The sequence below is a fragment of the Myxocyprinus asiaticus genome, chromosome 18 (assembly GCF_019703515.2).
Source record: "Myxocyprinus asiaticus isolate MX2 ecotype Aquarium Trade chromosome 18, UBuf_Myxa_2, whole genome shotgun sequence".
Taxonomy (NCBI): Eukaryota; Metazoa; Chordata; class Actinopteri; order Cypriniformes; family Catostomidae; genus Myxocyprinus; species Myxocyprinus asiaticus.
The window spans coordinates 36988616-37001084 of NC_059361.1; the positions used below are offsets into that span (position 1 = coordinate 36988616).

General features: G+C 38.8%; 1 protein-coding gene across 4 annotated transcripts in view; it reads right to left on the minus strand.

Moving 5' to 3' along the window:
* LOC127455715 (nectin-1-like) overlaps nucleotides 1-12469 on the minus strand; it is a 327445-nt gene that overhangs the window by 222237 nt on the left and 92739 nt on the right. For all 4 annotated transcript variants that reach the window (XM_051723783.1, XM_051723786.1, XM_051723787.1 and 1 more), the window contains exon 2: nucleotides 3551-3925. In XM_051723783.1, coding sequence (XP_051579743.1) covers nucleotides 3551-3925 — 375 coding nt within the window. The remainder of the gene's footprint in view (nucleotides 1-3550; nucleotides 3926-12469) is intronic.

Here is a 12469-nt window from a genome sequence, read left to right on the forward strand (position 1 = left end):
AACATGAGTGAGAGTAACAAAAAACACATTTTGTAATTTTCTGTTGAAAGAAAGAATAGCCTAAGAACCATGCCTTTACACACTTCTATCTTTGTGTGTATTGGTGTTGGTATTGAGAAAAACATGTATGAATACAAAATATTAGCAGCTCAGCTAAAGTGGTAGCTCTAACATGCTGCTCCTTCTGTTGTGGTGAAAGCTGGTCAATACATTTCAAGTGCATTGAAGGTTTGGACCAAGCATATTTTACTAACAAGACCTGAAGCAGTCAAGGACAAACATGATTTCACTCAAGGGGTTCTAGGGTCATGAATAAAATATTGCTGAAACAACATCCATTTACACCTTAACAGATGCTAACCAGGATGGCACCTTTGATTGATAATATCTCACCTCGTCAGGGCTGATAGTGCGAAGAAAAGTCGAGTAAAAAAAAGAGACCTATTTCTGTGCTCCCTATCGTGATATATGTGAGCAACGAGCCTGTTGTTTTGCATTTGACTTCCTCGGTTATAGAGTAACCTTGTGGTTGTAACTTACAGTAGGTTAACTAATCACTTTAATTAGTTTAAATTAATAATTTCTTTGTGGCTCAAGTAATTCTGGGCCTCATTCATGAAACACAAATAGGGGTGCGTTTCCCAAAAGCATCGTTCCAATGCAAGTTCCTTTGTTACCAACATAGTTCAAAGATTTGGTGTTTCCCGAAAGCATAGTTCAAACGAACGTTCACAAACAGCTTTGCAAAGATGTGTGGTTGGAACTACAGCACTCCACCTGTGGTTAGAAACATAGTTCCTCACTAGTTTGCTGTATGGATATCATTTGACTTTGTTGAGGCTTCAATATCTTCAGTTCCAAACATACAGTATCTTTCATTCTGTCAAGACTTTGACCACATTTACATGCACTTAAGAAAACTGCTTATTCCAGGGTTTTGCAGAAAGCGGCACTCAAAATGTATTGTAAACGCAAATGCAGCCATTTAAGGGATAAAAGGCTGTTAAAAGAAAGCACTTTAACACACACGGCTTATGTGTCCATGTTAACATACGTTGCATTATTTATAGGTTTTTGAAGAGTTTGCATGTGCGTATGTACTTAAGTGTGTCGGGGGAACCCCAAAGTCTGATGTAAAGGGAAATCCTACTATTGCAGCGCAATGTATCTGTCGCATTTACATAGTGCATGCCACTTTTTCATGTCTTCAGCAGCTTTCGCGCTTCAAACAGCTTTTTGGAGTATGTGTAAACGAGCTATTATAATTTGATATTTGCATTAGTTATATATAGTTATATAAAATGCAACATTCAATACAAATTTTAGTGTAAATCATTTGAGAAACCATTGCAGTGTAAACTGTCAATTTCAAGTAGAATTTATGTTAATTTGTTCGCAAAACCATATAGTATTAATACAAATTTCAGTGTAAATCATTAGTAAAACCATTCTTACTTAATTTGTCGCATTCAAGTAGAATTTATGTAAATTGTTCGTAAAACTATTCTTACGCAAATTGTTGCATTCAATTTGATTTTTTTTTGTGTAAATTGTTTGTGAAACCATTCTTACATAAATTGTCACATTCTATGTGAATTTCAATGTAAACTGTTCGCAAAACCATTACGTAAAATGCAACATTCAATACAAATTTCAGTGTAAATCATTTGTAAAACCATTCTTATGTTAATTGTTTCTTTCAAGTAGAATTTATGTTAATTTGTTGGCAAAACCATTATTATGTAAAATGCAACATTCAATACAAATTTCAGTGTAAATCATTTGTAAAAACCATTCTAACGTAAATTGTCGTTCTGCGTCGGCCTGCAACTGGGCAACCACACCCGATGGTGGAAACCTAGCCGAGTCCTCAGCGTCAGACTGGACGAGCCCGCTCACCGATGCTGCGATCGACAGCTCATCCTCTTCACGAGCCCCAAATGAGACCGCGAACTCGCCCCGAGACGAGCCGGCGGTCTCATCCCAGGACTCGACTGGGGCGAACGAGCGTACTGGGGAATGGGAGGTCCGTGGGGGGTTACCTGGCGGAGCGGCTCCCATTGGGGTCCCAACGGTCCCCCAGTGCTAACCAACACGGCCTCACACCCATAGGTAGAAGGACCGAGGCGGGGAGCAGCTAGGGTGGCTTTCCCTCTGATGAAAGAAAGCTGCGACTGCAACGTTGCCATGGTCATGTTCTCGCAGTGAGGACATGACCCGTCCACGAATGCTGTCTCCGCTTGGGCAGTGCCCAAGCACGTAAGACAGCGATCGTGGCCGTCAGAAGCGTAGAGGTAATGACCGCAACCAGGAATTATACACAAACGGAAAGGCATCTTTAAAAAGATGCTCTCCGTGATTGCCACTCTTTTGGAAGGGAAATATACTCTTTTAGAGGAAGAATATACTCTTTTAGTCTGCTGAAGCACCCAAGGGCGTTCTCTGCTATCCACCGGTGCAAGAGGGGAAGAAGTCGCTGTAATGTGCTGTAAATCCAACAGCTTTTGTAGAGGTGAATGGATCGGCGGAAGAATTCAGCTCCCTGAAATACAACCGCTCGGCTCCGAAGAGAAAATCTGAATGAGTGGTTGCGAGCCAGCTCCTTTTATACCCGTATGTCCAGGGAAGCGGTATGCAAATTCCACTCGCCAATTTCCACTGGCCTTTTCTCAAAGATCAGAGGTGTTTGGGGCTCCCAAGAGTGACCCCTAGTGTCACTACATTGACACAACGTCAAGTGAGTGACAGACAGAGAAATAGTATTAACTAAAATTTCTGTGAAAATCGTTCATCAAACCACTCTTACGTTAATTGTCGCTTTCAAGTAGAATTTATGTTAATTTGTTCGCAAACCCATTCTTATGTAAAATATAGTATTAACTAAAATTTCAGTGTAAATAATTTGTCAAACCACTGTTATGTTAATTGTCGCATTCAATTAAAAAAAATTTATGTAAATAATTCATAAAACCATTCTTATGTAAACTGAAACATTCAATACAATTTTTGGTGTAAATCATTGTTAAAACTATTCTTATGTTAATCGTGGCATTTCATTTGGATTTCTATGTCAATTGTTTATACAACATTCAATAAAAATGTAAGTGTAAATTGTTTGTAAAACCATTCTTATATAAGTGAAACATTCAATGCCAATTTCTCTGTAAAACATTGTTAAAAAAAAAAACAAATTTCATAAAGTGTCACATTCAATGTGAGTTTCTATGTAAACTGTTCGTAAAATCGTTGTTACATAAACTGTTGCATTCAGTAAAAATGTCTTTTAAATCGTTCAAGAAAGCATTCTTTTATAACTTAACTTCACAAAAATTCTAAGTGTTCGTGTTTCATAAATAAGGCCTATTGTCATAAGAATGTAATCATTTATGCAAGAATGATTTTTATGAATAATATACAGAGAAATACTTTCAGTCATTTTTCTTGAATAAGGCCCAGTTAACACTATGGCTGTGAATGAGCTCTTTTTACAGGAAATCTGTGCTATATTTATATGGTCTCAAATGTCAGCCTAGTGTAGTGGTGGTGTTACCAAAGACGGTGAGGTTGACCATGTTCTCCCTGTTGCCTGCTGGGAAGGTGGTGTACTCGCAAATGTAGGCTGCCTCATCAGAAAGCCGTAGGCTGTTGAACACAATGGTGGTGTCCTCGAGAGAAGAGGGGGTCCTCTGGCGCACGGCGGGGTGCTTAAAGCTCACACGTTCTTTGAAAGGGGGCAAAACTGATACTCCAAGGGCTGGGTTAGCAGTGGCAACGTTTTGTTTGGTGCCATTTATGAGCTTTTGCCAGGTGACCTGAGAGATCTTCACTGGTGGCTTACTGTTGATAAAGAGACAGCGCAGCTCGACTGTATCTCCCACAAATCCAGACTTACTGGGGTCCGTCTGCACCGACTGCCCATTGCCCACTGCGGAAACAAAAAAGAGGAAGAGGGGAGGGACATTAAAAACAAATCAACCAATCAGAGCAGAGTATGGGTGTCAATGATCGATTAATGCACTCTACTCTCACTAAGTACTTTAACTTAAGTTCTAAGTCAGAATAAATATCCAAAATAATTTACAATCCATACATTAAAATGTATTTAGAGAAAGAGTAGTATCTATTATTTTATTTTTTTTATATATAAACATTATTATTAAAGATAATTAATTTATGGTAAATTACACAAATTAATTTCATACTTGGCATGAATGCATAAAAATACAGACTATAAAGAAATGTTGTAGTTACACATTTTGCAATGTGCAAAAGATATTTAGAGACTGCCACATACGTTTTGGTGTATTAACGCAAAACACAGTGGCTCTTTACCACTATCAAAACATAGCAACCTTGATTCAATGTGAGTTTGAGGCAGGGCTATCTGTTTGACTAACCAATGGAAGATGGGGGCATGTTCAGTAAGATTGTCTTTATTTTTTCACTACCACAATCACAAATACCACAATTACTAAATCAAGACCAACTATTTACGTGACCCTTGTTTTTTTTCGCTACAATCGTATCTTAGAGGTAGACAGATACAGTATATTGGTTTTACCAATATATCAGTGCCAATGATTATCTGCAAAAATCTATGCCGATAGTTGTCGATAGTTTTTACATAATTTCATCATTTAAAAATAAATGTCCCCTGTGTGTTTCAGTCTTGTTTATACTTAAAAGTCCCTTGTTATTTATCAAAACTTTTTATTATTATTTATTAATTTTTTTCTGGTTATTATTGGGATTTTGTTTGGACAATAAACTGCATCTGGGATTTTATTCATTTTGGACTCTTGTAGCCTCTATGTATACAGCCGTCACAGTAAGGAAAAAATAAGGAACTTTTTTAACGTTCTATAAATATATTTTAAAATTTATCGGCCAATTAATCGGTTATCGGCCTTTCCCACCACCTTAGGTATCGGTATCTGCAAACTCTATTTAATCCACTGTTGGCCATCCTCTATCATGTTTGACAAAATGGCTAGCATGCAGATTAAAAACGACTACTTCAAACATCACGTTATCGAAAAAAGTACTAATTACGAGCATAGCAGCAGTTTTCAGGCAGCATTAGGTTTTCAAGAGCTGCGGAAGCAGACTATCCATGTATGCGTTATGATGGCAGATATCCCCCCCGACTCTGATTCTGACTGCCAACCCTCCCACACCACTCCATCCTAATGATTTCTCATTGGTAAACATCTCTGTGGCAGCCTCAAGCACCTATTAATGAAAACAATGTGGGATCCAGTCTGAGTGTGCCCACAATGATAGCACTTGAATTAAGCTACAATAAAACAAGCAGCCAATTATTAGTAAACAAACAACTTTTCTATTTATCCTGCAACGAGTTAGCATGTTTGAAGGTATTCAAGGTCAAAAAGAGGATGCTTCCTTTGCCCCCAGTTGAAACAACAATGGATTTGTCTCTTTAGATAACCCTGAAAACAACGTGGCCCCACAGTCAAATGCTACCGCATGCCTGTGCATCTTTTTTTGGCAGGCCCCTGGCCATTTATTTCCACGTTGACCTTCGTATACCCCCTCCAGCTGAGACTGATGTGTCAACACTCGAACCCCTCCTTTTCGCCAATGTTGCCTCTCTGTCTTAGTTTCGTTTCCGCTGATTACTCATACCTTTGTCTAACTACCTCCCCCCAAACACGAACACTCTCAGTTCCTGTTGAGCCCTACTGAGGCCATTCATAACAGAAGCTTTCCTGGTCTGTGCATGAGTCCGAGGCAGATGTGTCCCTGGTGGCTTCATGAATTCTGTTGTCTTTAACAAACCTGTCATAAGAGACCCTGAGTAGATATATTTCTCCTCGCCATCAGGTGTGCTGTGCTGCCCTATTAGGCCAATAGGGCAGCACAGCACACCTTCCTGCACAAACACATACTAAACCATCTACCTTTACCTCCCTCTTTCCTCCCTCTCTCTCTTATTTATGACTAGCAAAAGTGGTAATTACCTCCCACTGAGATACCTTAGCAAAGAGGAAGTAACTCTGAACTACTGTGCTTAATCATGCTACCCATAAAAGTTAGGAATACTGCAGGGGGATATAAAGAATATAGTAGGAAACAGAGGGAAAATATGCAGTCACTAGGAGTGAGTCCAATAGTTTTACAGGCTTAAGGTTCAAACCATTGTAACTGTGGAGAAAGGAGGAGTGTGTTCAGTAGATAGCTGTATTGCATTGTCAGTGCTGTATTGTTTGGTACACAACAATATCATATTAGCCGGTGAGCTAGCTAGCGGCTACTGAGCCTCATTGCCAGTTTTCATGACAGCAGGGCTTTGTAGCAGCTAACCTGCTAATACATCTTAACAGGCTGATTTCATGACTGTGATTCAGTTAGCTAGTTGTGTATAACTTTGCTGAACTGCTTGTGTTTTTAGCAAGACGTACCTGATCCGATCGTCTAGATGTAGAACATAGGCTTAATATCGAAAATTGCTCAAAGTTTATCATCAATATCGAAAATGTATTTTTTTCCGATAAATATTGATATTGTTTTATTGTCCAGCCCTAGTCCAAGGCCAAGTATTTATAAGTGATCAGTTTCCCAATGTTAATGGTTTTCTTAAGTCCTTTTAAGAAAAGTAGAAAAAAAACTGGTTTGAGGAGAGGCCTGTGTGTACCATCAGTCATCAGTGCTAAAGACAAGTGTTTAAATGCTAAGTTCAAGACTGTAGGTATTTGAAATGGAATCTGAGGACAGTTACATTTGTAAAGAAACTGATAGTCTACAACTAATTGGATCTCATGACCAGTGGGGCTGAAACTAGCTATTCATTCAGAGAGAGATAGAGAGAGAGCTCAGAGAGATGCAGGAAAAGTGTGCAGTGTTGTCTACACAATGCACAGAGGAGTACCTGTGTGTTTGTGTGTATGTTTAGAAATGTATGAAGGTTGGAAAAACAGTCAGTTCAAGTTCATCACTGTTCAAAACTCATCATCAAGTTTTCAGAGACTACGTGGTACTGACCTTGAATGAAAAGGTATACACTTGTATTTCCTTGATGTCTTCCTCTGTTTCTTGTTTTGGTTTCAGGATTGTGTTTTGAAAGAACATTAAAAATAACACCCAGTGCCCACATGGGAACTCTTCACATCTTTACATTTTCTGAAGAAAATGTGAGTTGCGCTTGCCTGTTCAAGCGTGTTTCAGTGTGTTGCTATGCGGTTTCTTAAGTGTTCTGAGTGGTTTTAGCATGTGGCTATGCAATTGCTAGGGTGGTGTGGTTGGTTGCTAGGTGGTTGCTTACTGGCCATAGTCAACAGAGCCCACCTCAAGTCTGTATAACTTTCTGGCCTCTATATGTCATATGTCGCTCCTTCAATGCAAGTTTCTGAGATTTTTTTGTTTTAAGAAAGAAGTCAGATCGCTTAGTAAAAGCACACATCTCCTCAAAATCATTACTTGTTTTTGAGTTATAATTCATGTTTTGCCTTTGCAAACACCAATAAAAAAGGGAACCAGATGGTGATGGTGTTGTTTTTCTAAATATGCACACCAAACACTTAATTTCATGTTTACTCAGGTCTGTATGGATGAGATATTTTTGACCAGTGTGTATAGACCCATCAGCAGGGATCATGAGCAGACAGACTGATTGACTAATTGAGTATGACAAGGAGAAGTGTGGCAACTATTCCACAGCTACCTTGAGGAACACCTGTGTCCTTGTATACCTTGGTCTGAACCTTTTTTGTCTGCATTTACTACTGTGGCAGGGTCAAAACACCTTGTGAAGAGCCAACACAATTTACAGCTGGCCAACGGAAGTTAGAAAAACATCCACAGCAGATCTATGGGGAGCGACTATTAAATATTTGATTGAGATGCTGGGACAATTCTCGAAGATGAACAGCAAGAGCAATGTGGAAACTATATCCTACTAGCTCTCTCTGTTGAGTCCATTTAAGACCACCACAAATGAAGATCAGCCTCTGCTTTTGGAGGATTTGTGCAAAACAGGGTAATTATATGTCTTCAGACTCCAAATCCTCACACTGAGGAACCAAGGGCCTCTGGTCCCCCTACACCCTGTTACTACTGCTCCTCCTTCACCACCTCTGGGTTGGAGGGGTCTTCCAAAGAAAGTAGGAGATAGACAGTAATTATAGCCTGCACACTGGCATTGAACAAAGGAGGGTAAATTAGAGAGAAAGTCTGAGAGAGTTTAAGCACATCTTTACACAGTAAAAAGAAGTTGCTATGAGACGGAAGTATGAACAAACAGACTGCATGGGGGGGTGGACAAAGGGAGAAAATTGTCATTGGCACAATAGGGTACAACAAAGATAAATAAAAAGTTGTACCAATGTTAATGAGGAAAGTGAAGTAATATACAATGGAACAAATCCTGAGCTCTTAAACGCATAATACAACGGAACCAGCATTGACCTGAAAAACACATCGAACTGCCTGTTCCTGAAAAGTCTTTGACTATTAAAATAATGACACAGTCTTTGTGAAATGTTGTACAGAAAACACTGAAAAAATATCGGAAAATGTATTGGTGGTGAGAATTGGTGCTGTTTGCCTTATAGTATTGATATTGTAATACACTGTAGATTATTGTAAGAGTGAACAATTTGTTTTCCTTATCTGTTTGTGTGAGCACAGACATTTCAAAATAAAAGTCCATGGAGTATTTTGGGATTGTTTATATGCAGTTTAAAAATTTGTGCAATGCACCAATTTGTATTTTATCTGGTTATTGAATCTGGAAATTCATTTAATTTGGACTCTTGTTGCCTCTGTGTCAGAGCCTGTCAGAATTTTTTAACACATTCAATAAATCATTTAAAAACCGATTTTTTTAGTTCTTGCCATTTTTGAGTGCAATATGCATCAAACAGTCAATGTGGATTGTGGGTTGTTCGAAGGTGTGCCATTTGAGACTGAGACTACAGTACCAGGATATTTCAGTGAACATGAAGATTCCAGGTCTCACAACTGGGCTACACATAGAAGCTTGTAATATGGAGGTCAGTAATCATAATGGAAATGACCTCAAGATGTATATGAGTAAGTCTGAAGAGGCTAAAGCCTTTCATTAAGTCCCCATTATTCAAGGTGCAAGCTGCGAACCTTCCACTCCAAACAATCTCAATGAATCACATTGCAACAATGAATCAAAGCCTTCGACCATCCATCATATCTTAGAGAAGGGTATTTAACAAAACTTACATGATGTGTGATTAGTCACTCAACAAAATGTAATTAGTCCCTCAACACTGACACTTTCAGAAAGGAATTTGGTGACACTGAGTGTGTAGGGAAAAAAAAAGACAAGGGTGAATGTGGTTTTCCTACAGGAGGGTCTATTCTGAGGCTGGAGATCAACATTGTTTTGCTGCCATGACCACTTACCAGGGACCTCTGGAAAATGAAATACATAAAATACATGTATCGCATACTAAAGCCTAACTATGCCTTGGGCAATGTCTCTGAAGTCGACGCTGTTTGCTTTGGTTGCAGAAAACTGACAACCCTTACTAATTTTCAGACAAAAAGCATCCCCCACAGCAATTTAACCTTATTAAAGCATTTATGAAATAGCTGTAATTTTCAAATCTAGATTCCATCGAGTTCAGAATTGGGTTGGCCAAAACGTTGGCACCACAAAGGGAAATGTGCAAATTGCAATTGCTGCTTATTGCAACACTACTTCTCATGATGGACCATGCTTTTTGGGATGGAAGGTGAAGAGGATGGTGATAGGGACTGCAGCCACTGCGACTAGTCTGCCTCCTATAAGACATAGCATCAATGTGGAGGCACACTCCGAACAGAGCTATCATTCTCTGGGACGACAGACTGACCGGATCCATTTCCCTCCCCGGGCACGAGGCACAACATTGGACCTTTCTTCAGGCCTCCGAGAAAAACGATGGCATTCTGCCCATCTCATTAAGTCAACCGCAGAAAGGCCTGTTTAGAGAGTCTAGAAAATACGCCCTAATTGTGTGCGGGTAATCTAATCACAATCCAGGTCCTTCAGAAGGAAAAAAGAAGAGTTCAGCTTTGACGGAGAGACTACTATGTTTATGTGATGGAGAGTAATGATAGGCTGCCTGCCAGCATGTCCCACACACACTGTGGGTGCATTGCAGCACTGTATCAAGTTACTATCTAAAAACAGAGAAGAGGCTAATTGGTGTTTCGGAGTAACGCTGCAATCAAAAAGGAGAATGTAATGAATCCAACAGTTGGCCATGCACGTACAACTCCATACAAGCGTGTTCGTTTGTGATTGCGTGCACATATTTTTGTCTACATGTTGCGATGTTGAGCACTGCCTATCCCACTATGTACACTGTTGGTTGATTCTTGTTTTACCAGCTTCCTTCATCTAATGTGTCAGCTTTCGCTAATATTTACCTTCAGCAGAAACCCGCTGCAACAGATGGTCAGCACTACAGCTTTCACCTGCACTCTGCTCTCACCCCTTTGAGCATTAATGTTCAAACTTCACACACTTTTCCCCTGAATAACACTTTTCCTGTTGGACCATCTACCATCTGCTTGACTGAGGCTGAGTAATTTATTGAACCAAGCCTCAAACAGGAAGTTAGAACTACTTTTAATATACTATTTAACAAACAGATTGGCACACATCATTAATGCACCTTAAGGTGCCATTCAGACCAAACATGCTATTGTGCTAAAAAAGCTAAACGCAGCACAACAAATGGAACATAACCAGCCTGATCTCCTGAATTACAAAATGAAGTGTCTGTGGTTAAATTTTTGCAAAATGACATAATGTGGCTCCTTACACACACAATGTTACTCCTGAGTTTTAAAATTTTCACCCAAACAGTTAAGGTTTTTAAGGTTAATGATGTATCAAGATTTAATTGAACAAACCCAACCTCCATACCCTCAACCTTGAACCTAAACCTAACCGATTGTGCAATAAAAAGCAAATACAACATGAATAACTCAATTGTTGAAGCAACCACGTCATTTTGTGGTGTTTCTATGACACTTTCAGCTCACATGTGGATTTGTGTGCTCTTTAGGACTCATATTCCTGTCCTTTGCATCGCAAAGTTCAACACTATCAGTTGAGCTACTACACAATTTGATTGCACTCAAATAAGCTTGTAAATGTAGTTGGTTTTGTAATACAAACATTAAAATGTATCACCATTCATGTCATGAGTTATAGTAAAAGTGCTTAAATGTCATAAGATAGCATTGTGTGAGGAACAGGGTGAAAAGTATGTGATTATGAAGGGATAATATGTCATTTTACTCGTGATTTGTGTGAAAGGGAATAAAAGTCTTTGTTTAGCGCCTCTAAAAATTTCACCAGGAAACTGTCGTGATTCGTACAACAAAAAAAATCCACTTGCAAAATGTTGCTGTACCAACGTGATTCTATGAGACCAAGTTAAACAGAACACTGTTTTTTTAAGATGCATTTTTAAAAGTTGATGTTCTTTTTAACCTGACACAATATCAAAAGAGAAGTGGCGCAACATTAAAACCACCTGCCTAATATTGTGTAGGTCCCCCTTGTGTCGCCAAAACAGCGCCAACCCGCATTTCAGAATAGCATTCTGAGATGATATTCTTCTCACCACAACTGTACAGAGCATTTATCTGAGTTACCATAGACTTTGTCAGTTCGAACCAGTCTGGTCATTCTCTATTGACCACACTCATAAACAAAGTTTTTCCATCAGCAGAACTGCCGCTCACTGTATATTTGTTTGTCTTTGGCATCATTCATGAGTAAATTCTAGAGACTGTTGTGTGTGAAAATCCCAGGAGATCAGCAGTTACAGAAATACTCAAACCAGCCCGTCTGGCACCAACAATCATCCATGCGATTATCTAATCAGCCAATTGTGTGGCAGCAAAACAGTGCATAAAATCATGCAGATACGGGTCAGGAGCTTCATCAGAATGGGGGAAAAATTTGTATCTCATTGATTTGGACCGTGGCATGATTGTTGGTGTCAGATGGGCTGGTTTGAGTATTTCTGTAACTGCTGATCTCCTGGGATTTATATATATATATATATATATATATATATATATATATATATATATATATATATATATATATATATATATATATAAACACACATACACACTACCGGTCAAAAGTTTTGAAACACTTGACTGAAATGTTTCTCATGATCTTAAAAATCTTTTCATCTGAAGGCGTATGCTTAAATGTTTGAAATTAGTTTTGTAGACAAAAATATAATTGTGCCACCATATTAATTTATTTCATTACAAAACTAAAATGTAATTAAAAAAAAAAAAAAGTTTTTGAAATTGATGACCAAATAATAAAGAAAAGCAGCCAATTAGTGCCCAACATAGATGGGAACTCCTTCAATACTGTTTAAAAAGCATCCCAGGGTGATACCTCAAGAAGTTGGTTGAGAAAATGTCAAGAGTACATGTCTGCAAATTCTAGGCA